This window comes from Leucoraja erinacea, chromosome 10 (genome assembly GCF_028641065.1).
Source record: "Leucoraja erinacea ecotype New England chromosome 10, Leri_hhj_1, whole genome shotgun sequence".
Classification (NCBI taxonomy): domain Eukaryota; kingdom Metazoa; phylum Chordata; class Chondrichthyes; order Rajiformes; family Rajidae; genus Leucoraja; species Leucoraja erinaceus.
The window spans coordinates 8,953,854-8,980,123 of record NC_073386.1 but is presented as its reverse complement, the minus strand read 5'-3'; the positions used below and the strand labels follow the sequence as shown (position 1 = coordinate 8,980,123).

The window sequence follows — 26,270 nt, the reverse complement described above, 5'->3', positions numbered from 1 at the left end:
GCTGGGCGGGAGTGCGCCTTTAAGCGGGGAGCAGCCGGGATGGCTTGGGAGCAGCGGATGACAGCTCGCCACTAAAACTGGCGAAAGAGGCAGATGGAGCTCGCCACGGGTACGCCGGGCGCCGCTGGCGATTCGCGCCGGCTGCATTTACGCAGCTGCGAGCCATTGGAGGGCGAGTGAGCGATTTCGGAGGAGGGCGAAGAGGGACGGTGCGATAAGCGGGCGGCTGAAGTGGATGCGCTTCCATTGCCATGGCGAGGGGGCTGCTTCCCTGGGCCTCCCTGAGGAAGATCTGCGGCAGTCACTACTACATCCAGGTAGGACGCGCGGGCTGGTTTGTTTTAATCAATTGCAGCAATGTTTATAAACTGCCGGGCGACGGGGGGGGGGGGGTTGCATTGGGGGGGGACGGCCGGCCCTGCGAATATCCGGAGGGGGTTTTGGGGAGGTTCGGGCTGAGGGACCCGGGCATCTCCCGGCGGATTTCGTTTGAAGAAAACGGTCGCCCGCCGCGCGGTGGGGCCGGCGTCACGTGATGCGGCCGAGGTCCGCGCGCCCGGGACAGCTGCAAACCCACCCCTCCCCCTCCTCTGTCCACCTTCTCTCACACACGCAGCCTTTGTGAATGCCGGTGTATTCTGCATGCACCCTTTATTGTATGCATGCACCCTTATTGTATGCATGCACGCAGCCTGTACATCTGCACTGCACCCTCCCGGGCATTTTGTGAGCTGTATTCCGGGCATTTTGTGTGCGCGCAATACACCGCCGAGTCGATATCTAAAGTGCTGGCCATCTTTGACATTAAGTGGTCTGTTCTCTTGAGCATTTTGTGTGTTTTTTTAAATGGATCAAAATTAAATAAAACAGCCATCCGGACAGTGTTTATCTTCACTAAAAGTATGCAATAATGTAAGCAAGGGAAATCCTCTGCACCAGAAAACAAAATACTTGACAAGATGTGGAATTCCATCGGTGACTAAGCCTCTTGAAACACAAAATACGTTTAGGAGAATAAGGTGATCCGTGTAAAAAAATCTAGCCAATTTATTTTGCTTAAAGCCGTATTTAATTATCTTAGGGAATTTATGTTGCACTCGGGGTTAGTTATGTTTGGGAATTAAGCGATTACTTAATTTATATGTCTTTTTTAAAAGCCCGATTTCTCCCTCCCTTAACCCCCTGAATTTCACTAATCCGTGGGCGTCATGTCATAATTTTAACATTGTGCTATTCTGGTGTGTTAAGAAGATTCTAAAAAAGGGTCCGTTTATATTCAGATTCTCGTATTTAAGGAATTAATTTACGGACCAAATGAGTTAGCACCCTAATCACCCGAAGAATAGATCGGACCCAATGAGGTCAACCAGTTAGATAGACTAAGGTTTGAACCTGGCTTCTTGTTAGGCTGTTCTCATGTTCTGTATTCTCGCGTCAGCATTCTCGGGTCGTCATTGATTAAGACGTGGAATTATTCAAACCAAGGGGGATCCAGCTTTAATACCCACTAGAGATTGAGGCAAAAATGCTGCAAGTAACCTGAAGGATCCTTATAGCATGAATTTCTAAACTCCATTGCTGATTAATTTTATCCTGCCCCCTTCCACGTGGAAATATATATTTATGTGTGTCGGAAAGAACTGCAGATGCTGGTTTATATCGAAGATAGGCACAAAATGCAGGACTAACTCTGTGGGACAGGCAGCATCTCTGGAGTAAAAGAATGGGTGACGTTTCGGGTCGAGACCCTTCTTCAAACTCTATCGTAGGAAGAAGGGTCTTGACCCAAAACGTCACCCATTTCTTCTTTCCAGAGATACTGCCTGAGTTACTCCAGCATTTTGTGTCTACAATATATATTTATGTGTTAGGCGAAGAGAGAATTGAGATGTTCCACTCCAACCTGAAGTGCATAGACGAGCAATATTCAGTTAGATATTTCAGATTGGCACACAGATAAAAATATTTATTGGAAGATAATGGTACCAATTACATTTCAAGAAGAGAGTGGAAAATATTGATAGGAAAATGAATATACTTTTAATAGAAATGCATTAATTGTTTTTTCCTTGTTTTACTCAACATCTGGGACATAGATCCGTTTGAATCCATCATTTACTGCTTATTTCCACATGGTTGAATTCCCTGTGGTTTTTCTCTTCTCCACACACACACACCACACACACACACACACACACTCTCTCTCTCTTTGCTGCAGTAATGCATATCTTTATTCATTGTTCTTGTGCACTTGTCTTTTTTGTTTTAGTTGGTGAAAATGACATCTCATAATGCTTGACTAATCTTCTGGAATTGCTTGACTAAACTTCTGGATTTTTTTGAGGATGTAACAAGTAAAATGGATAAGGGAGAGCCAGTGGATGCAGTGTATCTAGACTTTCAGAAAGCCTTTGATAAGGTCCCACACAGGAGATTAATGGGCAAAACTATAGCACATGGTATTGACATGGATAGAAAGTTGGTTGGCAGACAGGAAACAAAGAGTAGGAATTCATGGAGGTAGACAAAAATGCTGGTGTAACACAGCGGGTGAGGCAGCTGTTATGGAGCGAAGGAAATAGGCAACATTTCTGATCAAAACCATTATCCCTTTCAGAGTGGCAGGTAGCGAGCAGTGGGGTGCTGCAAGGCATGGTGCTGGAACTGCAGCTATTTACAATATATATTAACGATTTAGTTGAAGGAATCAAAAGTAACAGCAAATTTGCAGATGACACAAAGCTGGATGACAGTGAACTGTGAAGAAGATGCTAGGAGGATGCAGGGTGACTTGGTAGGTTGGGTGAGTGGGCAGATGCAGTTTAATGTGGATAAATGTGAGGTTATCCACTTTGGTGGCAAAAACAATAAGGCAGATTATTATCTGAATGGTGTCAGATTACGAAAAGGGGTAGTACAACGTGACCTGGGTGTACATCACTCACTGAAAGTAAGCATGCAGATACAGCAGGCTGTGACAAAAGCTAATGGGATGTTGGCCTTCATAACAAGAGGATTTGACTATAGGTGCAAGAAGGTTTTGAATACTGAATCAGAGGGCGAAATATTCCTTAAATGCTGAGCAGTTCAGTCATTGTTTACTCTGAGCTTTGTGCGAACAAGGATTTCATTGCACTCTGGTGTAATAACACAGCGAGTGACAATACGACAATATATTGATCTGATCTGTGAGCATGTATCAGCATACAATAGACAATAGGTGCAGGAGTAGGCAATTTGGCCCTTCGAGCCAGCACTGCCATTCACTGTGTCATAGTTGATCATCCACAATCAGTACCCTGTTCCTGCCTTCTCACCATATCCCCTGACTCTGCTATCTTTAAGAGCTCTAACTCTTGAAAGCATCCAGAGAATTGGCCTCCACTGCCTTCTGAGGCAGAGAATTCCACTGATTCACAATTCACTGGGTGAAAAGTTTTCTGCATCTCTGTTCTAATCTTCTTACGTATGGCGTGCACAGCCTAAAGTTGTAGGTCAACTTATTCTATTTGATCTATTTGTTTGTGCATGTTGGGTTGATTGCATTAGTCAAAACAGGGTGGACCACGTGAAGGTTGCAATCTCCCACCCCTCCGTTCTAAGTGACCTACCCATATTATCTACTAGGTTTTATTTCCTTAAATTAAGATTGATTTGAGAAGTATAATTTGTCACATGTACCAACGGAACAATGAAATTCTTATTTGCTGTAGTTTAACAGGCTCATCAATGCATAATCGTGCAAAAACGGAAGTCGATAGTGCAACGATAGAAGACACTTTATAACAGTGAACAGCTACAAGTAAAATGTTCATGTTAAAATTCATGATCAGAAAGAGAATGGCACTTGACTTGAAATTAAAAAATAATTGAACAGCAGACATAAACTGAAATCTGCTTTTTACAATCACTTTACATCATACAGAAACTCTGCTGTATACATGACTGATTATATTTGTCTTTCCTGTTATCTGACTTAACAATTACTATTATTTAGCTATGAAATGTACTGGAAGTGTCCATGGCACATATTCTCTCTAAATAATTCCTTAAATATATTCATATTCCACCAATGATGTAGACGTTGTCCAAGAAAATTTTACATCAGTTCACAGTCGCCCAGTAATAGCAATGTTATTTTCAGTGTATAATTTATATAAAAATATAAGACGTCGCCTTTGGACGACAGGAGACCCAGAGAATGCTCACTCTATCTTAACAACGAATATAATTTGCCCAACAGATTAGGTGAAACTTGAGCACCTGAAAATGGCTTGAGTGTACTGTGGTCTATTGTGCTGCAGTTGCCTTCGTGGCAATTTATTTAACAATATAAACAAGCTACTCAACCATGCAACAATTTGCATACTCTTCTGGAAATACAAGATTGTTAATTTTGTTTCTGAGAATGCCAGGCTTCTACATAGGCTTACAATGAAAATCCTGTGTACCCTGGCATGTTACATGCCCTGATGTGTTGTGTTAAACTTCCTTTTAAAGCAAATGACCATGTTCAAATATAGTCCTATAGACCTATAGATGTGAAACATTAAACGTCCTTTTTTCTAGAGATGCTGCTTGATGAGTATTTAATGATGTACTAAAAGCATAAAAAGGATCCAAGTGCCCGTAGCTGCCTTTTCGCTGTTGGGTCTATCAGCTACATTCAACATTCATTGGTTATGTCTGTGAGTTAGCAATACTCGCAAGTAAGAATTTCAAGAGTTCTGCAAGTAAGAAGTTCTGTTTCGGGACATATACTAATAAAACACTCTTGAACTAACTGATTGTTGACTTCAGAAGGAGAAAGCTGGGAATTCATGAACTTTTCTTCATTGATGGTACACTGGTATGTTCAATAGAGGGAGTGTAGAGACGGTTCACCAGACTGATTCCTGGATGTCAGGACTGTCTTATGAAGAAAGACTGGATAGACTTGGTTTATACTCTCTAGAATTTAGGAGATTGAGAGGGGATCTTATAGAAACTTACAAAATTCTTAAGGGGTTGGACAGGCTAGATGCAGGAAGATTGTTCCCGATGTTAGGGAAGTCCAGGACAAGGGGTCACAGCTTAAGGATAAGGGGGAAATCCTTTAAAACCGAGATGAGAAGAACTTTTTTCACACACAGAGTGGTGAATCTCTGGAACTCTCTGCCACAGAGGGTAGTGGAGGCCAGTTCATTGGCTATATTTAAGAGGGAGTTAGATGTGGCCCTTGTGGCTAAGGGGATCAGGGGGTATGGAGAGAAGGCAGGTACGGGATACTGAGTTGGATGATCAGCCATGATCATATTGAATGGCGGTGCAGGCTCGAAGGGCCGAATGGCCTACTCCTGCACCTAATTTCTATGTTTCTATGTTTCAAGTTCCTGGGCGTGCATACTGTATCTCTGAAGATCTGGCCTGGATCCAGCGTGTCGATGCAATCGCAAAGAAAGCTTATCGATGCCTCTACTTTGCAGATTGAGAGGATGCAATATGTTTTATATATTGAACCTCTTCAGGTGTGTGGTGGAGAGCATACTTACTGGTTGCATCACAAATTGGTTCAGCAACGCGTAACACCCAGCAATGAAGGAGGCTGCATAAAGTTGTAGATGTTGTTCAGTACTTCACAGGTATTCATTTCACCACCATTGAAGGGATTGATGGGAGGTGCTGCCTCAAAAAGGCAACTAACATTATCAAAGACCCACATCAACCGGGCCATATTCTCATCTGGCTTCTACTGATGGGCAGAAGGTACAGGAGTCTGAAAATTGAGACCTCAAGATTCATGAATAGCTTCTTCCCACCAATGATTAGGCCCTTGAACACTGCACACTTGAACCACTTCCTCGGCAACTATGGTCTTTGTTTTGATTGTACTACGGATTTTGGATTTGCACTATTATGGTCTGGTTACCTAGTATTATTAAGTTATTGTATTAGTGATTATTGTATATTTGTTCTGTGATTTCAGGTTCATGGGCCTGTAAAACCTGCAGCAAGTAGGAATTTCATCGTTCCATTGCCTGTACATATTACAATTAAACTATTAACTGAGAGAAGCTTGTTTTAAATGCAGATGCTGGAGACTAGAGTTTTGATGTGGGGTCTCCACCTGAAATATTGACAAATCCTTTCCCAACCACCCCCCCACACACACAGATGCTGCTCAACCTCCTGAGATCCTCCAGCTGTTTTTTTGTTTTTGCTTCAGATGAAAACATTGTCCTGGAAAGGCAAGTTAATGATTGGCACATCTGGCAGCATATATGCAATTTTGATGTCTGTAAATTGACCCCAGTATCTGTTACCAATTGCCATAAATACTTCATACCAAATGATTAATAGTTGATGAAATACTTTGGAACTTTGCGAGGGTGTGTAAGGTATATGTTTTCTGGTGCAGAATGATCTACCAATAAATTTGATTCGGTAAGGTAAAGCTCCTCTTCTGTGTAGGAAGTGGCATTATTGGGGAGAAAATGTTTTTTTTCATGGAACAGCTGGGCAAAAGGAGTCCTGACTAATCAGACAATTTCTGAAACCAAAGGAGGCCAGATAATCTATCCTGATTGTGTCTATCAAAAGAAAACCATCTAACTCCAGCCAATTTCCAACACCAAGTCCATAGCCCTGCATGTAATAGCTGTGTAAATACAGTCAGTTTAAAACGTTGCTGTCCTCGACAGTTTGTACAGAGGATCCGGTCTCCACCTCCTACTGGGAAAGGGTGAATACATTGGGCTAAAAAAAGACAGTGCTGGAGTAACTCGACAGGTCAGGCAGCACCTTTTGAAGAACTTGGTTAGTTTAGTTTAGACATACTAGTTTAGTTTAGACATACTTCGGTCCACCGGGTCTGCACCGACCAGCGATCTCCGCACGTTAACACCATCCTACACCCACTAGGGACAAAACCTGTATGTCTTTGGAGCGTGGGAAGAAACCGAAGATCTCGGAGAAAACCCACGCAGGTCACGGGGAGAAAGTACAAACACCGTACAGAGAGCACCCGTAGTCTTGATTGTACCCGGATCGCCTAAGTGGGACAGGCCCATAAGGCAGCAACTCTACCGCTGCGCCACCGTGATGTTTTGGGTTGGGACTTTTTAGAGTCGGGACCCTTCAGATTTAGATATTAGGCATTTGCCTTTAACTAAAGGATTGCAATACATCTGCTGCTGCTTTGAATCTTGTCCTTGCTTGACTGGTGTCATTTATGATGGAGAAGCAGTATTGTAATCTGTGGAAAAAGACTAGAACAACACACTTTCATAAATGAGCAGGGTTGAAACTAAGTAATAAAAGGTAGCGCGAGAGGGACAGAAAAATATTTTAAGATTATTTGTTAACATTTAATTGATAATGAATTTATCCAGACGATGTTATACTTGTTTTGATGAAGCTTGACATGTGCTTTCAATAATGCAGCCATTTCCCTTTATAAAGATATGAGATTACTGGATTATTTTAAAAGGCATCGCCATGTTCTGGGACTTTCAGTATGAGAAGTGCAAGATCCAAAGCAATAATAAAACCTGCCAGTAAGATTTTTTCCTGTTATCACTGTAAGGATTTTTGTGCTGTTAGTGTTCTAGATTAAGTTGAAGTTGAAAGTGAGTTAAATCCTTCTGTGGGAATAATAATGGGTCAACTGATAAACTTCTGAATGAAGGCACCGATACGTGTTTTGAAGTTTTGCTTAATTGGCAATTACGCTCGAGGGATTGGATGATTATTTTAGTGTCCATAATTACACTTGATCTTTAAGCGACAATGTTGTGACTGTGACTGTGACTTGAGTCATTGGAGACTGAAGCTGGTAGAAATAAAAGGTCTTTATTTATCACAAGCAAATCTTCTGGAGAATCTGTTCTCCTTGCCTGGCACTCAACAGCACATTGTTTTGTACTTTTAAAATAACAATAAATGATTAGCAACAGTTTGAATATCTATAATTGCATACTTTAACATTTTGAGCGCAGGCAGGTGATTTTTGCAGGATTGCACATTTACAATGGATTCAAGTCCTAAATGGAAGAACTCCTTTTTGTATTTGAATACCAGTGGCTGTTCAGAGGGATTCTGAGCACAAAACACCAGACTACCAAATAAACTATTTTTGTTACCGTGTTTAGGGAATTATACAAACAACCGAATATAAAGCGAGGGTGGCAATATTTAAGGGCAATTTAATGTTCTAAACCACGTATTAAGGACGTGGAGTATGTCTATGGAGATGTGAGACGGCCACTTAATGCCTCCCCTGATCTCATCATGAGGGTAACAATAAGGGCCAATTAATATGAACATGCCCGGTGGACGACAACTTCGGGAGCTCACAGGTCGGAGCAGAGGGAGAACAAGGAGGGAAGAGACAAGAACTTTTGCCTTCCATCACAGTGAGGAGGTGTTTGGTGAACTCACTGTGGTGGATGTTTGAATTTTGTGTTTATTGGGTGTTTTTGTCATTTTTATTATATGTATGACTGCAGGCAACGAAATTTCATTCAGACCGAAAGGGTCTGAATGACAATAAAGGCTACTTTACTTTATAAAAAAAAAAAAAAGAACAGGTCTACAGTTTGCTGTTTTCTAGCATACCTAGCCAAGTGTCATCAAGAAAACATGAATTACCGGTACACACTCCTTAGTTAATTAATTGAAACATATTTTAAATAGCTGAGGCCCAAACATTGATCATTCTCTGTCTTTTCTGTGCTAATTCCCTCCCTTATGTTCATTACTTTAGCCATCCAACTGACATCACATAAAATGTTGGGTAGACAAAAATGCTGGAGAAACTCAGCGGGTGAGGCAGCATCTATGGAGCAAAGGAATAGGTGACGTTTCGGGTCGAGACCCTTCTTCAGACTGGAGGGGCGGGAAGAAAAAAGGAAGAGGCGGAGACGGTGGGTTGTGGGAGAGCTGGGAAGGGGAGGGGAAGGAGGGAGAAAGCAAAGACTACCTGAAATTGGTGAAGTCAATGTTCATACCGCTGGGGTGTAAACTACCTAAGCGAAATATGAGGTGTTGCTACAATTTGCAGTGGGACTAACTCTGGCCATGGAGGAGGCCTAGGACAGAAAGGTCGGATTTAGAATGGGAGGGGGAGTTTTAAGTGCTGAGCCACCGGGAAATAATTTTCAGGTTGGTTAATGCGAACTGAGCGGAGGTGTTGGGCGAAGCGATCGCCACGCCTGCGCTTGATCTCACCGATGTAGAGCAGTTGACACCTAGAACAGCGGATGCAATAGATGAGGTTGGAGGAGGTGCAGGTGAACCTCTGCCTCACCTGCAAAAACTGCTTGGGTCCTTGGATGGAGGGGGAAGGTAAAGCGACAAGTGTAGCATTTCCTGCAGTTTCAAGGGAGGGAGTGGTTTGGGTGGGAAGGGACGAATTGACCAAGGAGTTACGGAGGGAGCGGTCTCTGCAGAAAGTCGAAAGGGGAGGAGATGAGAAGATGTGGCCAGTGGTGGAATCCCGTTGGAGGTGGCGAAAATATCGGAGGATTATCTGTTGTATGTGACAGCTGGTAGGGTGGAAGGTGAGGACAAGGGCGACTCTGTCCTTGTTACGAGTGGGGGGATGGGGAGTGAGACCGAAGCTACGGGATATAGAGGAGACCCTGGTGAGAGCCTCAGATATAGTCGAAGAGGAGAGCCCCCATTCCCTAAAGAATGAAGACATCTTCGTTGCCCTGGTTTGGAACACCTCATCCTGGGTGCAAATGCGGTGTAGACGGACGAATTGGGATTAGGGGATAGAGTCCTTACAGGAAGCAAGGTGGGAAAAAATGTAGTCCAGAAAGCCATGGGAGTCAGTGGGTTTGTAGTAGATGTCGGTCAGTAGTCTGTTACCTGCGATGGAGATGGCGAGGTCTAGAGATGGTAGGGAGATGTCGAAAATGGTCCAGGTGAATTTGATTTAATCTAAAATGTTGGCATTGTGTCTGGCTCATTCACATCTTGTTGGTACTTTGCAGTTTCCTAATTATTACTGTAAAAAGACTGCTTTTATCATTCCACCTAGAACTCTTGTATCCTAAATCTTGCGCTCACCTCTATTCATTGTAAATCACGTAACCATTGTCATTAGCATTTACTCTGACACATCTCTTCGTCTCAGTCAAAAAAATGGGGTGAGACTTAAAGTTATTGGAATCTTGCAACTCTTGACGTCATGTTTTTTAAATAAAAATGTTGAAATATTTGGGACAGACCATATGCACTGCAGTGAACAGGTGAAAAATGTTATTTCTGTGTCCACAGGCCCGCTTACCATGTGTACGCGTCAAGTACCTATTTTTCTCGTGGCTTGCAGTTTTTGTTGGGAGTTGGGTGATATATGTGCAATACTCCACTTACACAGAATTGTGCCGAGCTCATGACTGCAAGAAAATAATTGTGAGTAATAATATTTCTGTTCTAATTCTTAAGGTGTGTGTATGTGTGTGCTGTTTGTTTCAGTAAATTGTTAAACCGAAAGTTAATTAATTTTTTGTGCTTTATCATGGACTTGCGCTTATGAAATTTAGACTCCTCATTCTGGCACCATTTGCTTGATAACCAGATATCTCGGTTAGGAGATGTACAGATTTGATAGGAATTGTAAGCAGTTGGTGCAAAGATGCGTTTGACGTTTTATCATTGTAAAATAAAAATTCAAGTTCATAGAATTTTACATTTCATTTTGTTTGATTGACCTGGCCTCAAATTAGCATGCAAGTGCTTATTCATTATGCTGTTAATACACATCAATCAAATACATTATAACCATATAACAATTACAGCACGGAAACAGGCCATCTCGGCCCTACAAGTCCATGCCGAACAAATTTTTTTTCCCCCTTAGTCCCACCTGCCTGCACTCGTACCATAACCCTCCATTCCCTTCTCATCCATATGCCTATCCAATTTATTTTTAAATGATACCAATGAACCTGCCTCCACCACTTCCACTGGGAGCTCATTCCACACCGCCACCACTCTCTGCGTAAAGAAGTTCCCCCTCATATTACCCCTAAACTTCTGTCCCTTAATTCTGAAGTCATGTCCTCTTGTTTGAATCTTCCCTATTCTCAAAGGGAAAAGCTTGTCCACATCAACTGTCTATCCCTCTCATCATTTTAAAGACCTCTATCAGGTCCCCCCTTAACCTTCTGCGCTCCAAAGAATAAAGCCCTAACTTGTTCAACCTCTCTCTGTAACTTAGTTGCTGAAACCCAGGCAACATTCTAGTAAATCTCCTCTGTACTCTCTCTATTTTGTTGACATCCTTCCTATAATTTGGTGACCAAAATTGTACACCATACTCCAGATTTGGCCTCACCAATGCCTTGTACAATTTTAACATTACATCCCAGCTTCTATACTCAATGCTCTGATTTATAAAGGCTAGCATACCAAAAGCTTTCTTTACCACCCTATCTATATGAGATTCCACCTTCAAGGAACTATGCACGGTTATACCCAGATCCCTCTGGAGAGTCTGCCTCCTTGTGAATAATGTGGGGATGCAAATATAATTCTTAGACAAACTAAGCTCTTAGGGCTAAAGGAATCAAGGGATATGGGGGATTTTGGATGATCAGCCATGATCATATTGAATGGCGGTGCTCGCTCGCAGGGCCAAATGGCCTAGTCCTGCACCTGTTTTCTATGTTTCTATAAAGTTTCATACTTTGAACAATTAAAATGAGTATTGGAAATAGATGACGTCTACTGTTCAGAACGAATGCTGCGACTAATTTGGAAACACCACTGCTGCAGAATATGGCTGATGGCTATGATAAGGGCAGTTTGACCAATGAAGCAAACCAGCGCTATACTTTTCTGCGTTTTGCAGAATAAGTGATTATCTTATTGATATACAGAAAATTCTTACACGGCTAGACAGCGTGCACGCAGGAATAATGCTTTGACTGGATAATGTATTGAGAAACAGAGATCACTGTCTAAAAGTTGGGGGTTAGCCACAAAGGAGTAAGATAAGAAACTTTTTTTACCAGTATATAGTGAAGCTTTGGAATTTTCTACCCATTCGTTGAGTATATATATATATATATATATATATATATATATATATATGTGAATTGAAAGCAGAAGTAAACCACTACTTGTATGCAGAAATAAGCTTCCTGTGCCCTAGTTATTCAACTCTGAGTTTCCATCTACCTGTGCAAACCTACTCCTGCCCCATTTTTATCAACTACTTACCACTACCTTAAAAAGAAATTCAAAGACAGCTTCCACTGCCCTTTGCGGAAGAACCCCCCAAAGACGCATGACTCTTTGAGAAGTAGTGTAAAAAAAAATCTCTGTATTAAACGCATGACATTTTATTTTCACGGTCAGTTTATTCTCACAGGTACCAATTAAGGTACAATTTTAGCCCATCTTCTAAATTCTCATAGACGCAGAGGCGTGCTTTTCATATCCATCCTGAGGCAATCCTTCTAGTCTGTCACTCAGTTAAGACATAGATTGCAAGATTTTTAGATAAGAGAAAGGAGAAATGTTGCCCAGAGCAAGATCAGTCATGACCCTGATAAATGTCAGAACAGCACAAGGGGTCCGATTACTTTCTCCTGCATGTTGATACACAGAAAACAGGAGCAAAATAAAACACCCAGCTCTCCATGCCTCCAACACAATTCAGTATGGTCTTACTTTCTTATCCATTAGCTTTTTACTTCTTCCTCTATCCATTGATCCTTTTGTGATTAAGAAATGCATCTATTAGTTTCTTGAACATATTCAATTCTGTAGTGGAGAATTGCACAGATTCACCACCTTCTGCAAGTTTAGAAATAAGGTACTCCATGCCACAAAATGAGCTGCTGGAGGAACACAGCAGGCCGAGCAGCATCAACGAGAGTGAAAGGAGTTGTTGATATTTTGGGTCGAGATCTGGATGTCGGTTCTGGATATCAATAATTAAAAAAAAAAAAATTGTTTTCCTCCTACAGATTATATTTGTATGACAGACATATTTATCAAAGGGTGGCGGAACTGTAGAGTTGCTGCCTTACAGCGCGAGAGACCCGGCTTCGATCCTGACCTCGGGTGCTGTCTGTACAGAGTTTGTACGTTCTCCCCGTGACCTGCTTGGGTTTTCTCCGAGATCTTTGGTTTCCTCCCATACTCCAAAGACGTACAGATTTGTAGGTTATTTGGCTTGGTATAAATGTAAAACTGTCCTTAGTGTGTGTAGGATAGTGTTAATTTGTGTGGACCACTGGTTGGTGTGGACTCGAAGGGCCTGTTTCCGTCCGCTCTGTAACTGTAATAATTAAAGGTGCTGTTTTATTCGCCGAATTACTCCAGTACGTTATTGCTTCAAATTTCAGTAGCTGCATTCTGTGGTGTCTTTAAAATACTCCACAACATGAGGCCCTATTGTGTCTTCAAAATGCTCCACATCATGAGGCTATGACTCCTTCTGAAAGTGCCAGACACCAGGAATACCTTCTTTGTATCTAATATACGAGACAAGAATGAGTACAAGGCAGGTATATTGTGGAAAAACGTGACATCCTCCACTTCAATAGAACAAATAGGAAGGGCGATTTTTTTTTTTTAAATGAGGAGAGATTAAAGCTTAATGTTCATATACATGCGGATGTTCTTGTAAATCAGGTTCAGCAAGCAATTAGGAAGGTAAACAGAATGTTGACTTTTGTTGCAAGAGGATTTGACTAAAGAAATAGAACCATCTTACTTCAGATACATAAAGCCTTTGAATACTGTGGATAGTTCTGGTCTCCCTGTGTAAGAAGAGAGATATTTGTGATGGAGGGATTGCAACGTGAATGATTGGAATGTCAAGTTTATTGCCAGGGAGAGATGAAGAAGACAATGTTTGTATTCTAGTTGGAAGAAAAAGAAGTGATCTTGAAATGTACAAAATATTAAGGGGTCTTGCGGCTTGGGTGTCTAGAACTTGCAGTCATTCTCAAAATAAAAGATCAGTAATTAACAAGAAAAAATCTTTTTCACATCAAGGGTATTGAAATTTTGGAAGTGCAATGCTGAGATAAAATACGAGTCGTGATTTACTTGAGCTCAGCTATGACACAGCTTCTGCAACTAACACTTCCCTAGCACCACATTCCAGACACTTATCACTCACTTTTTTTTTAAAAGTAGACATTTGCCTCATTGATCTAAAATTTAGGTTAGTTTACTAAAACTTTGAAAAAATGTTGTTTGATATCATTATAAAATTAATCTACATTATAGTACCTCACTAAGTGATATGGATTGAACACAGCACTGATCTGAATAATCGTGTGGCCTTGGTTAACCATTATAAATGAATGGAAGTATGAATGGGAAGTGTTTGAACAGCAAATGGAAAGGTTACCACTGTCCCAGAATGAAAGTAGTGATGTGTGGCAAAGGATTTGAATTTCGTGGGTATTTGGAAAAAGTTGCACCTATTTTCTAATTATTTTTTTTTGTCCCAAATTGCTTTACATCCACTTATATATGTTTATTTAAAATATAGTCACTGTACAAGGGACAGAGTAAATTTGGGGCGTATTGCCAAATTTGAAATGAATATTATATATCTTACAGAAGAGAAACATTTATTTAAAAAAAAGGGTGACAATGACGCAGTTTTTAGAGCTGCTGCCACACAGAACCAGAGATCCAGATTTGATCCCGACCGTGGCCACTGTCTATGTGGCGTTTAGGAGCATGTGACTGCTGGATTTTCTCTGGGTGTCCTGGTTTGATCCTATATCCCAAAGACATGCAGGTTTGGAAGATTGCCCCTAATGTGTAGAGAGTGGATGAGAAAGTGGGATAACATATAAATTCTTTCCTCTAGTTATTGCCCTGGAGAATGATCATGAAGGCCTTTGGGGGTGGGGAGTGAGTGAGTGGAGAGGGGGGAGTTAATAACAACTATATCCAGATGGGCAATAGTGGAATGACCCCCTCCCAAGTTTTTTGTGTTCACATCAAATAAGCCATGACTTCCCTCATTATGTGCACTCAAATATTTATCTGTAAATCTGGGTGAAAATACATTATTTCAATTGTGTATAAGTGTAAATGTTTTAAGATATTTTAAATTACAATAGTTTTTCTATATTGAGGATCTCTGAATTTTTTTCATAGTGCGATAAATACCAGAAAGGAATTATTGATGGATCGGCTTGTAGCAGTCTGTGTGATAAAGATACACTTTACTTTGGCAAGTGCCTGTCCAATAAACCGAATAATCAGGTAATATCACATAAGAATTTGCCAGCAGAACCATTAACGTATACATGCACTGTATAGTTCTAATATTTGAATGTAATGTGTTTCTTTTGAGTTCTAAGATGTTTTATGCAATGCTATTTTATTGATTCAGGAAATCACAAACATCAGTTTGGCAGCAGCAAGGCTTCACTTTTGTTGCATCCTATAAATCTGACAGTAAATCTATTTTCCCGGATATAAAAATACTTTTAACCTTATTTTGTCTTTCCGTTTGTTCTACATGAATAGAAAACTGTAATTTGCTTGAAAGCTGATTAGAGCAATTCAAATCTTTAAACAATTACTACTTAATTTTGCAATTTATACTTACTATTATAAATCATTTTTATTATCTAGTTAGAGTCATAGTGATACAGTGTGGAAACAGGCCCTTCGGCCCAACTTGCCCACACCGGCTAAAAAGTCCCAGCTACGCTAGTCCCACCTGCTCGTGTTTGGTCCATATCCCTCCAAACCTGTCCTATCCATGCACCTGTCTTAACTGTTTCTTAAATGTTGCGATAGTCCTAGCCTCAACTGCCTCTGGCAGCTTGTTCCATACACCCACCAACCTTTGTGTGAAAAGGGTTACCCCTCAGATTCCTGTTAAATCTTTTCCCCTTCGCCTTAAACCTATGTCCTCTGTCCTCGATTCACCTACTCTGGGCAAGAGACTCGGTGCATCTACCCAATCTATTCCTCTCATGATTTTCTACACCTTAATAAGATCACCCCTCACCCTCCTGCGCTCCAAGGAATAGAATCCCAGTCTACTCAACCTCTCCCTATAGCTCAGACCCTCTAGCCCTGGCCACATCCTTATAAATCTTCTCTGTATCCTTTTCAGTTTGACAACTTATTTCTGATAACACGGTGCCCAGAACTGAACACGGTACTCTTAAATGCGGCCTAGCCACTGCAACATGACCTCACCACCTCTATACTCAGTACTCTGACTGGTGAAAGCCAATGTGTCAAATGCCTTTTTGACCACCCTATCTACCTGCGGCTCTACCTTCAAGGAGGCATGCACATGCACTCCTAAATTCTGCTCTACAGCACTCCCCAGAGCCCTACCATTTACTGTGTAGGTCCTGCCCATATTAAATTTTCCAAAATGCAACACCTTATATTTTTCTGTATTAAATTCCATCAACCATTCCTCAGCCCGCCTGGTCAATTGATCAAGATTCTGCTGCAATTTTTCACAACCATCTTCAAAACCACCCACTTTTGTATCATCTGCCAACTTGCTAATCTTGTTGTGTATGTTCTCATCCAAATCATTGATATAGATGACAAACAGTAACGGGCCCAGCACTGAACCCTGAGGCACATCGCAGGCCTCCAGTTCGAGAACCAAACTTCCGCCATCACCCTCTGCTTCCTTCCATGAAGCTAATTTTCTGTCCATTTGGCTATCTCTCCTTGCATCCAATGTGATCTAACCTTCCAGTTAATGTGAGAGTAAGATATTTCATGTTGTAAAGAGGGAATGGGCTGAAATGAACAAAAGGATTGTCTATGATGGGGTGGAGATAAAGATAATCCAGTGACCCCATGCTTGTGTTGCCATCTAACAGAGGATAATTCATGTACATTATTGATATCTGATCTGATTTATCTGACCTATTCCTCTCATGATCATGTACACCTCTATAAGATCACCCTTCACCCTCCTGTGCTCCAAGGAATAAGGTCTTAGCCTGGTCAACCACTCCCCATAACTCAGCGCCTGTCCTGGCACCATCCTTGTAAATCTTCTCTGCACCCTTACCAGCTTGACAACATCTTTCCTATGATATGGTGACCAAAGCTGAACACAATACTCTAAATGTGGCTTCAATATTCAATAATAGATTTAAGCCGAGCTAGTCCCATTTGACTGCGCCTGACCCAACTTCCTCCAAACATTTCCTATCCGTGGTCCATTTTAAATGTTGTAATTGTACCTGCCCCAACCACTTCCCTCTGGTAGTTTATTCCAAATACACAAAAGGTTACCTTTCAGGTCTCTTTTAAATCTTTCTCACCGCCTTACTCCTATGCCCTCTAGTTTTAAATTCCTCTACCATGGGAAAAGGCTGTGGCTATTCACCCTATCTATGCCCCTCATCACCTTTGTAAGATCACACTTTCAACCTCCTACCCTCCATAGAGAAAATACCCAGTCTCTCCTACTCGAACCTTCCAGACCTGGTAGCAATCTCGTAAATCCATTCTATTCCTTCCGATGGCAGTGCGACCAGGACACTGCACACATCTCCAAATGTGGCCTTGCCAACCTTTTGTACTGGTCTAACATGAAATCCCAACTACTGCACTCAATACACTGACTGAAGAAGACATGTTTGCAAAACATCTTCACCACCTTGTTTGCCTCTGTCGCTACTTTCATGGAAATATGTACTTGTATCCCGAGATTTCTCTATTCCACATTACTATGTCTTGGTCTGACTTATCAAAATACAAGATCTCTCATTTATCCGAATAAACCATCTACTATACATTGGCCTGTTTGGCCAGGTTGATTAAGATCCCATTGTATTCTAAAGTAATCTTCTTCACTGTTCATTATGCCACCAATTTTAGTACCATCAGCAGACTTATTAACCGTGTCACCCACTCTCATCCAAATCGTTCATATAAATAATGAAGAAAAGTACGCAGCACCAAGCCCTGTAGCACACCACTTGTTACAGGTTTCAGTTAGATGGTAGTGGTAGATGTTTATTTTTCTATCTCCTACAAGTGACAACTAAATTGTATTGTGCATTGTACATCCAAGCCAATTTAGCGTCCAATTGGGGAGCGTGCCCTGGAGTCCCTGCGATCTAACCTTCCTGACCAGCCTACCATGTGATTCCTTGTAAAAGGCCTTGCGAAATGGACAATAGCAGACAACGTCCACTGCACTACAATCTTCTTGGTCACATCTTCAATTTTCCATGCACAAAGCTATGCTGACCATCCTTAATCAGAAGTTGTTTTCAATTAGATGTCCTTTTGATCTGATTTCATGATTTCCCACCAGTCCTCTGTGCTCAAAACTTCAATGTGATGACTTGATGGTATTCTTTGGCTGACGGCCAATCTTCTGATTTGTTTTTTTGTATACCAATTTCTGACAGAAGTGGGAGTAGGTTATTCCTAACTATTTTAGATGCTAACACCTATCACATTTAAATCACTCTGAGTAAAGCAGCTGCCTTTGAATTCCTCATTGAAATGCAAGTGTATTTCTCCCGTTAGTTCTGGAGTTGACAGTTGAGAGACCAGGCTATGGACCTGTACAACGTCCTCCAAAATCACTGGTAGGATTAATGAAGCAACATAAATGTCCTCTACTAGAACAACATCATCAGTGTTAATGCTTGAATTACACTTAGCCAGGTTCAGTGGGCAAGTCGCATCATTCATGTGCCCTACTACCTACACAGGACTTTCAAAGCTCGACGGGACAAAGGAAATGTTTCCAGGATGTTCCCAAAGTTGTCTAAAAAAATGAACATCCACAAGGACTTGTGAGAAAGTCTGATCCGTGACTGATAAATGTGTAAATAGAGCACCCGGATGGCAATGGGACAGGATATAGAGTGACTCAGGCACAGCTGGCGGAGCTGCTCTCAGAACTCCAGGTTCAACCCTGACCTCTAGTACAAAGGATACAAAGGACATTTATTATCACATACACCAATTGGTGTAGTGAAATTTGACTTGCCATTGCAGCACACAAATAAAGATAAGACACAACATCAAATAATTTAACAGTAAACATAAAAAACATCCCCCCACAATGGTTCCCACTATGGGGAAGGCATCAAAAGTCCAGCCCCATCCCTTGTTCACCCATAGCTGGGCCTATTGAGGCGTCTGCAGTCGCCGCTACGGCAGCCCGATGCTTCAGGCCCTTTCGCCGGATGATGAAGTTCCGGCGTCGGGTGAACATTCTCAGCGGCTCGGAGTGTCTGGAGCGGCCGCCTCCTCCCCGGAGACCGCGGCTCCCAAAGTCCACGGGCCGCGCTGGTCAGCTCCGACTCTGGCGACCTTGTCGTGATATCCCAGGCTCCGCGGTGTTTAAAGCTCAGCGCCGCCCGCGGCTGGAAGCTACACAGACTGCAGCTCCGCAATGTTGGAGTCGGCAGTCCCAGCACTCCAGAGCTTACCGCATGGCGACTCGGGTAAGGCATCGCCCGCTCCACAATGGTGCCCCAGTGCTGTGCAACCGCTGAAGTCCCGGCAGGAAACATCGCTCCAGATATTGGAGCTGGTGTGGAGTTTGCAAGCTCTCCCCTCTGGCTGTAAGGGTATCCTCTGGGTGTTCCAGTATCCTCCCACATCCCAAAGAAATGCAATTTGTTGGGTTAATTGGTCACTGTAACATATTTCTAGTATGTAGGTGAGAGGCGGAATCTGGGGGGAAGTTAATGTGGTTGTAGGGAGAATAGGTTCCAGGGAATAATTAACTGGGATATGGTATTGCTTTGTGGGCTGGCACATATTTGATGGGCTGAATAACCTCCTTCAGTGTGGTATGGAGATACTGAGAACCTCTAGTATCTTAACTGGGCTTCACATGAAGCCCAGCAAAAGTAGAGGAATCTCGCAATCACTGCACCCATGCCACATTGTGCACCTTATGTCCTACCTGTGGCAGTGTGCGGGGCCCACATGTGCCTCAGCAGCGTGATTGGACATTCCCTCAGATCAAAAATGAAGCAAGTTATCAAATTATGTGTGTAGGTCACGCTGGGCTGAATATTCACTCAGCCCACCAAAATATGTGCCAGCCCACAAAGCAATACCATATCCCAGTTAATTATTCCCTGGAACCTATTCTCCCTACAACCCCATCAACTTCCCCAAGATTCCACCACTTACCTACATACTAGAAGTATTTTACAGTGACCAATTAACGCTAGAGGCAGGAATCATGTTCCCGATGTTGGGGGAGTCCAGAACCAGGTGCCACAGTTTAAGAATAAGCGGTATGCCATTTAGAACTGAGATGAGGAAACACTTTTTCTCACAGAGTTGTGAGTCTGTGGAATTCTCTGCCTCTGAGGTCGATGGAGGCCAGTTCTCTGGATACTTTCAAGAGAGAGCTAGATAGGGCTCTTAAAGATAGCGGAGTCAGGGGATGTGGGGAGAAGGCAGAAACAGGGTACTGATTGGGGATGATCAGCCGTGATCATATTGAATGGCGGTGCTGGTTCGAAGGTACTCCTGTACCTATTGTCTATAGGAAGGAACTATAGATTTGTTGCCTATCTTTCATTCATTGTTCTTTATCTCTCCACATCACCATATATATCTCTTGTTTCCCTTATCCCTAACCAGCCTGAAGAAGGGTCTCGACGTTACCCACTCCTCTCCAGAGATGCTGCCTGTCCTGCTGAGTTACTCCAGCTTTTTGTGCTTACCTTTGGTTTAAACCAGCATCTCAGTTCCTTTTTACACATTGTTAACTGTTTGTTGGGTGAAAATGAGAAGCTAGTGCGACTTGGGTGGGGGAGGGATAGAGAGAGAGAGAGGGCATGTCGGGGCTACCTGAAGTGAGAGAAATTAATATTCATACCACTGGGCTGTAAGCTGCCCAAGCAAAATATTTGTTGTTCTTTATCTCTCCACATCATCGTCTATATCTCTAATTTCCCTTATCCCTAACAAGTCTGAAGAAGGGTCTCGACCTGAAACGTTACACCATCTTTTTGTGTCTGTCAAGTTATGTGTGTTATGAGGTGAAGGTGTGTACTGCACCACCATCTAGTGGCCAGTTCAACTCAATTTGGGTTTGGTGAAAAGCTTTTTATTGCGTGCTAACCAGTCAGCAGAATGATTACATGATTACAGTCAATTGATTTACAGTGTATAGATACACGATAAGGGAATAACATTTAGTACGAGGTAAAGCCAGCAAAGTCTGGTCAAGGATAGTCCAAGGAACATCAAAGATGTAGATAGTAGTTCGGCACTGCTCTCTGGGTATGGTGGTCCAGTTGCCTGATAACAGCTGTCTACAACATACAAGTAACTCCAGGTGCCTTTATGAACAGATAGTGTGGTTGGCAACCAGTGAATTTGAATCTCTTTTCAATTTGCAGATCCAGGGTACAAACTGCAAACGTAGGCCTCAATCAGTCAGGCAGCGAAATGGTTAATGCTTCAGATGTAGATCAGAACTGGGACAGGAAGAAAACAAAGTAGTTTTCAGTCACAGAGAAAGTATGGAAGGAATATCTCTGCGGTGAGTTCAAATGAGGCAATATAGGAGTAGTAGCCTGGATCGGATGACATTTTTTGTCTGTGTAATGTTTTGCTAAGAGCAAGGCATTGGCAGACTACACCATATTTGGGGTATTTTCAACAACTTTGTCTTTGTACACTAAATTAACTCGCTGATGGACCCAAGTATGAATGAGATCCAATGACGTATGAGTTACCTTTTAGTTTAGAAATATGGCGTGGAAACAGGCCCTTCGGCCCACGCCAACCAGCATTCTCCGCACATTAACACAACCCTACATACACAAAGGTCAATTTACAAGTCTACCAAGCCAATTAATCTACAAACTTGTATGTCTTTGGAGCGTGGGAGGAAACCGAAAATCTCGGAGAAAACCCACGCAGGTCATGGGGTGAACATGCAAACTACGTACAGACAGCACCCTGTAGTCGGGATCGAACCCGGGTCTCTGGCGCTGTAATGCAATAGCTCTACTGCCACCGCCACACCACCGTGCCTCCCTGTAGCTCCTATAGTTTGTTCACCGCCCACCAATATTTTCCAAAAGGTTTTGGGAATCCACCAAAGTTTTAATTAGTTGAAGATTTTGGTCATGGCTTTTGGGAAGTTGTGTTTTCCAGATGGTAAATCCAAAGCTTGTTCAATGCACCGTGTTTTGTCAAGTCTCGTGACAGTTCCGGTGTCATTCTGATCCTGGATTAGTTTAGATTAGAGATACAGCACGGAAACGGCCCTTCGGCCCACCAGCTCCACGCCGACCAGTGATCCCCGCACATTAACACTATCCTATACCCACTAGGGACAATTTTTACATTTACCAAGCCAATTTAAAAATTGTTGGTCAAAAACATGCCAAGCAGTCCAATATATGTCGTCCAAATGACAAGTTTAGCATTAGCCACTGTGACTGTGCAGGGGAAATTGCCGAACCAATGGTAAATTTCAAGTCTCTGTACTTCATTGCTCTTGGTTATTTATCAGAATTACCATTAGCTCATATTCAACCAGGGAGATTTTTCTTTTAAATAATGATAATAACTATCTTTGCATGTAATTTTTCATTTGGTTTTGACATTTTTTTAGAGAAGGGAAAACACAAACTATTAAGTAGTATAATCAATATATTCTAATTGCTGCAGCCTGCTGAAATCACCTCCACACTTGCATGAAAGTATATTTTATGATAAACTGTATTCTTCATTAAACTCAAACATATATATTTCCTATTCTATTTCATAAATGCTATTTTATTCCCCACTAGGTATACAGAGGAGTATGGGATGAATCACAGATTGTGTTAAAGTGCAGGCTTGAAGAACTTTTCCACTTTGATTTAGATTCTAACATGGAACCAAGGAAGGAGACGGTGTTATTTGATAAACCAACAAAAGGCACTTCCGTGGAGGAATTTCGAGAAATGGTTTACAATCTCTTGAAGGTAAGCTTTAGAATACAAGTTCAAAATCATCACACATCTTTTTCTGAAAACAAACTGCATAATTGTCTCTTTTGCAGGCGAAGCTTGGTGACCAGTCAAACCTTCAGGAGCTCCTCAAATTGGTTGTTACCGTCGCAGATGGAAATAAGGATGGCCACATCTCCCTTGCAGAAGCAAAATCTGCCTGGGCATTGCTTCAGCTTAATGAGTTTTTGATTACAGTAATCTTGCAGGACAAGGAACATACGCCAAAACTACTTGGATTCTGTGGAGATCTTTATGTAACAGAAAAAGTCCCCTATAGTTACCTGTATGGACTCACTATTCCTTGGGTTTTGGAGTTCTTCATTCCCTCTGGTTTGAGACGTAGTATGGATCAATGGTTTACTCCTTCGTGGCCCAGAAAAGCGAAGATTGCAATAGGACTTTTAGAATTTGTTGAGGATGTTTTCCATGGGACATTTGGCAATTTCCTTATGTGTGATTTAAGTGCAAATAACATTGGCTATAATACTAAACATGACTTAAAAATGATAGATATGAGAAAGGTTATACCGGAAGTTAGTTTTAAACAGCTAATTGGTGCCCGCCACTGCGAGACTGATGTGGATTGTGTCTATGGCACAGACTGCAGGACAACATGCCATCAAAGCAAAAAACAGTGCACCACTGAATTAGATCAGCCAAACCTGACCAAGGTCTGCGCATTGCTGAAGGATTACCTTTTAAATGGTGCTCCCTCGGATGTGAGAGAAGAACTGGAGAAGCAGCTTTACTCGTGTATAGCCCTCCGAGGAACAGCCAGCCAAATGGAAATGGAACACTCCTTGATACTGAACAACCTAAAAACACTGCTGTGGAAGAAAATTTCACATACAAAAGACTCCTAAACACTCGCAGAAGAGGAACCTACAGGATCAATTGAAAAGCATTGGAAGACGCATTTTGTTTTGTTTTAGTTTGTCCATTGAGCACAGTAAAGCATATTGTTTGTGATGTCAAAAGGAAAACCACTATAGACTTTTATTAATTTAATGGTTGTAAATTTGGCTGCTTTTCTTCTGGAGGGTGAAAATGAACAGGTATGCGGCATGATGACTTTGTATGGTTTTTAACTACAATTTGTAGCATGACAATAATTGGCATAAGACTTTGCTCAGCTTTGAAATTATGTTGATGCGAAACTGGGAAAAAAAAACTAAATCCAAGGACTACTCTTCCTTCTATGGGAGACAGCACTTCTTCATGTGTGAAAATTGCAACTGAATTGCAATGCAATTTATTTTTTAATTGTCAATTAAGCACTTTATATTCATATTCAATTCATTGAATCCTGTTGGATGAGGGTACAGTATTTTAAAAAATATTGTGACATTTTGTGTCTATAAATGGCCATTGATTTTTTTTTTTTCAGGTCATTTGTTCAAATGCTAACCTCTTGCATTAAAGTAATTATTTAAAACCTCTTTCATTACATGAATACATCTTTATTAACATCTCGAGTGTAATGCTTGTATTCCATACTCATTATCACCTTTCCTTCTGACTTTTGTTAATGATGCATGCAGTTTGTCTGAGACATGATCACAGGCTGGGTGATTGGGCAAATGCATGGCAGATGCAGAATAATGTGGAAAAATGTGAGGTTATCCACTTTGGTGGCAAAAATAGGAAAGTAGATTATTATCTGAATGGTGGCCAATTAGGGAAAGGGGAGATGCAACGAGACCTGGGTGTCATGGTACACCAGTCATTAAAAGTAGGCATGCAGGTGCAGCAGGCAGTGAAGAAGGCAAATGGTATGTTAGCATTCACAGCAAAAGGATTTGAGTACAGGAGCAGGGAGGTTCTACTGCAGTTGTACAGGGTCTTAGTGAGACCAAACCTGGAGTATTGCGTACAGTTTTGGTCTCCTAATCTGAGGAAAGACATTCTTGCCATAGAGGGAGTACAGAGAAGGTTCACCAGACTGATTCCTGGGATGTCAGGACTTTCATATGAAGAAAGACTGGATAGACTAGGTTTGTACTCGCTAGAATTTAGAAGGTTGAGGGGGGATCTTATAGAAACTTACAAAATTCTTAAGGGGTTGGACAGGCTAGATGCAGGAAGATTGTTCCCGATGTTGGGGAAGTCCAGAACAAAGGGTCACAGTTTAAGGATAAGGGGGAAATCTTTTAGGACCGAGATGAGGAAAACGTTTTTCACACAGAGAGTGATGAATCTCTGGAATTCTCTGCCGCAGAAGGTAGTTGAGGCCAGTTCATTGGCTATATTTAAGAGGGAGTTAGATGTGGCCCTTGTGGCTAAAGGGATCAGGAGAGAAGGCAGGAACAGGATACTGAGTTGGATGATCAGCCATGATCATATTGAATGGTGGTGCAGGCTGGAAGGGCCGAATGGCCTACTCCTGCACCTATTTTCTATGTTTCTATTACTGTTTGTCGCCTTGTACACACCAAGGACTAACAAGACAATTTATTATGATTGCTTTCTAACTGCATGTCTTTTTTCTCACCAATTATGGACAATGGGTGCAGGAGTAGGTCATTCGGTCCTTTGAGCCAGCACGGCCATTCAATGTGATCATGGCTGATCATCCCCAATCAGTACCCCGTTCCTGCCTTCTTCCCATATTACCAGACCCCCCGCTTTCTTTAAGAGCCCTATCTAGCTCTCCCTTGAAAGTATCCAGAGAACTGGCCTCCACCTGGCCCTCTGAGGCATAGAATTCCACAGACTCACAACTATCTGTGTAAAAAAGTGTTTCTTCATCTCTGTTCTAAATGGCTTGCCCCTTATTCTTAAACTGTGGTCCCTGGTTCTGGACTCCCCCAACATTGGGAACATGTTTCCTGCCTCTAGCGTGTCCAAACCCTTAATAATCTTATGTTTCAATAAGATATCCTCTCATCCTTCTAAACTCCAGAGTGTACAAGCCCAGCCGCTCCATTCTCTCAGCACACGACAGTCCCGCCATCCCGGGAATTAACCGTATAAACCCACGCTGCACTCCCTCAATAGCAAGAATGTCCTTCCTCAAATTAGGGGACCAAAACTGCACACAATACTCCAGGTGTGGTCTCACTAGGGCCCTATACAACTGCAGAAGGATCTACTTGCTCCTATACTCAACTCCTCTTATTATGAAGGCCGACATGCCTTTCGCTTTCTTCACTGCCTGCTGTACCTGCATGCTTACTTTCATTGACTGATGAACGAGGAACCCCAGATCCCGTTGTACACCCCTTTTCCCAACTTGACACCATTTAGATAATAATCTGCCTTCCCGTTTTTGCTACCTCACATTTATCCACATTAAGATAGTAATCTGCC

The 26,270-nt window shown here is 42.0% G+C and overlaps 1 protein-coding gene across 1 annotated transcript; it reads left to right on the top strand.

Moving 5' to 3' along the window:
- LOC129700758 (divergent protein kinase domain 1A-like) lies at nucleotides 1-24,400 on the top strand. The gene is made up of 5 exons (XM_055641421.1): nucleotides 1-317; nucleotides 10,264-10,398; nucleotides 15,124-15,231; nucleotides 22,758-22,934; nucleotides 23,012-24,400. The coding sequence occupies exons 1-5, from the start codon at nucleotides 252-254 to the stop codon at nucleotides 23,822-23,824; spliced, it is 1,299 nt and encodes a 432-aa protein (XP_055497396.1). The 5' UTR covers nucleotides 1-251; the 3' UTR covers nucleotides 23,825-24,400.
- Nucleotides 24,401-26,270: the final 1,870 nt, after the last annotated feature.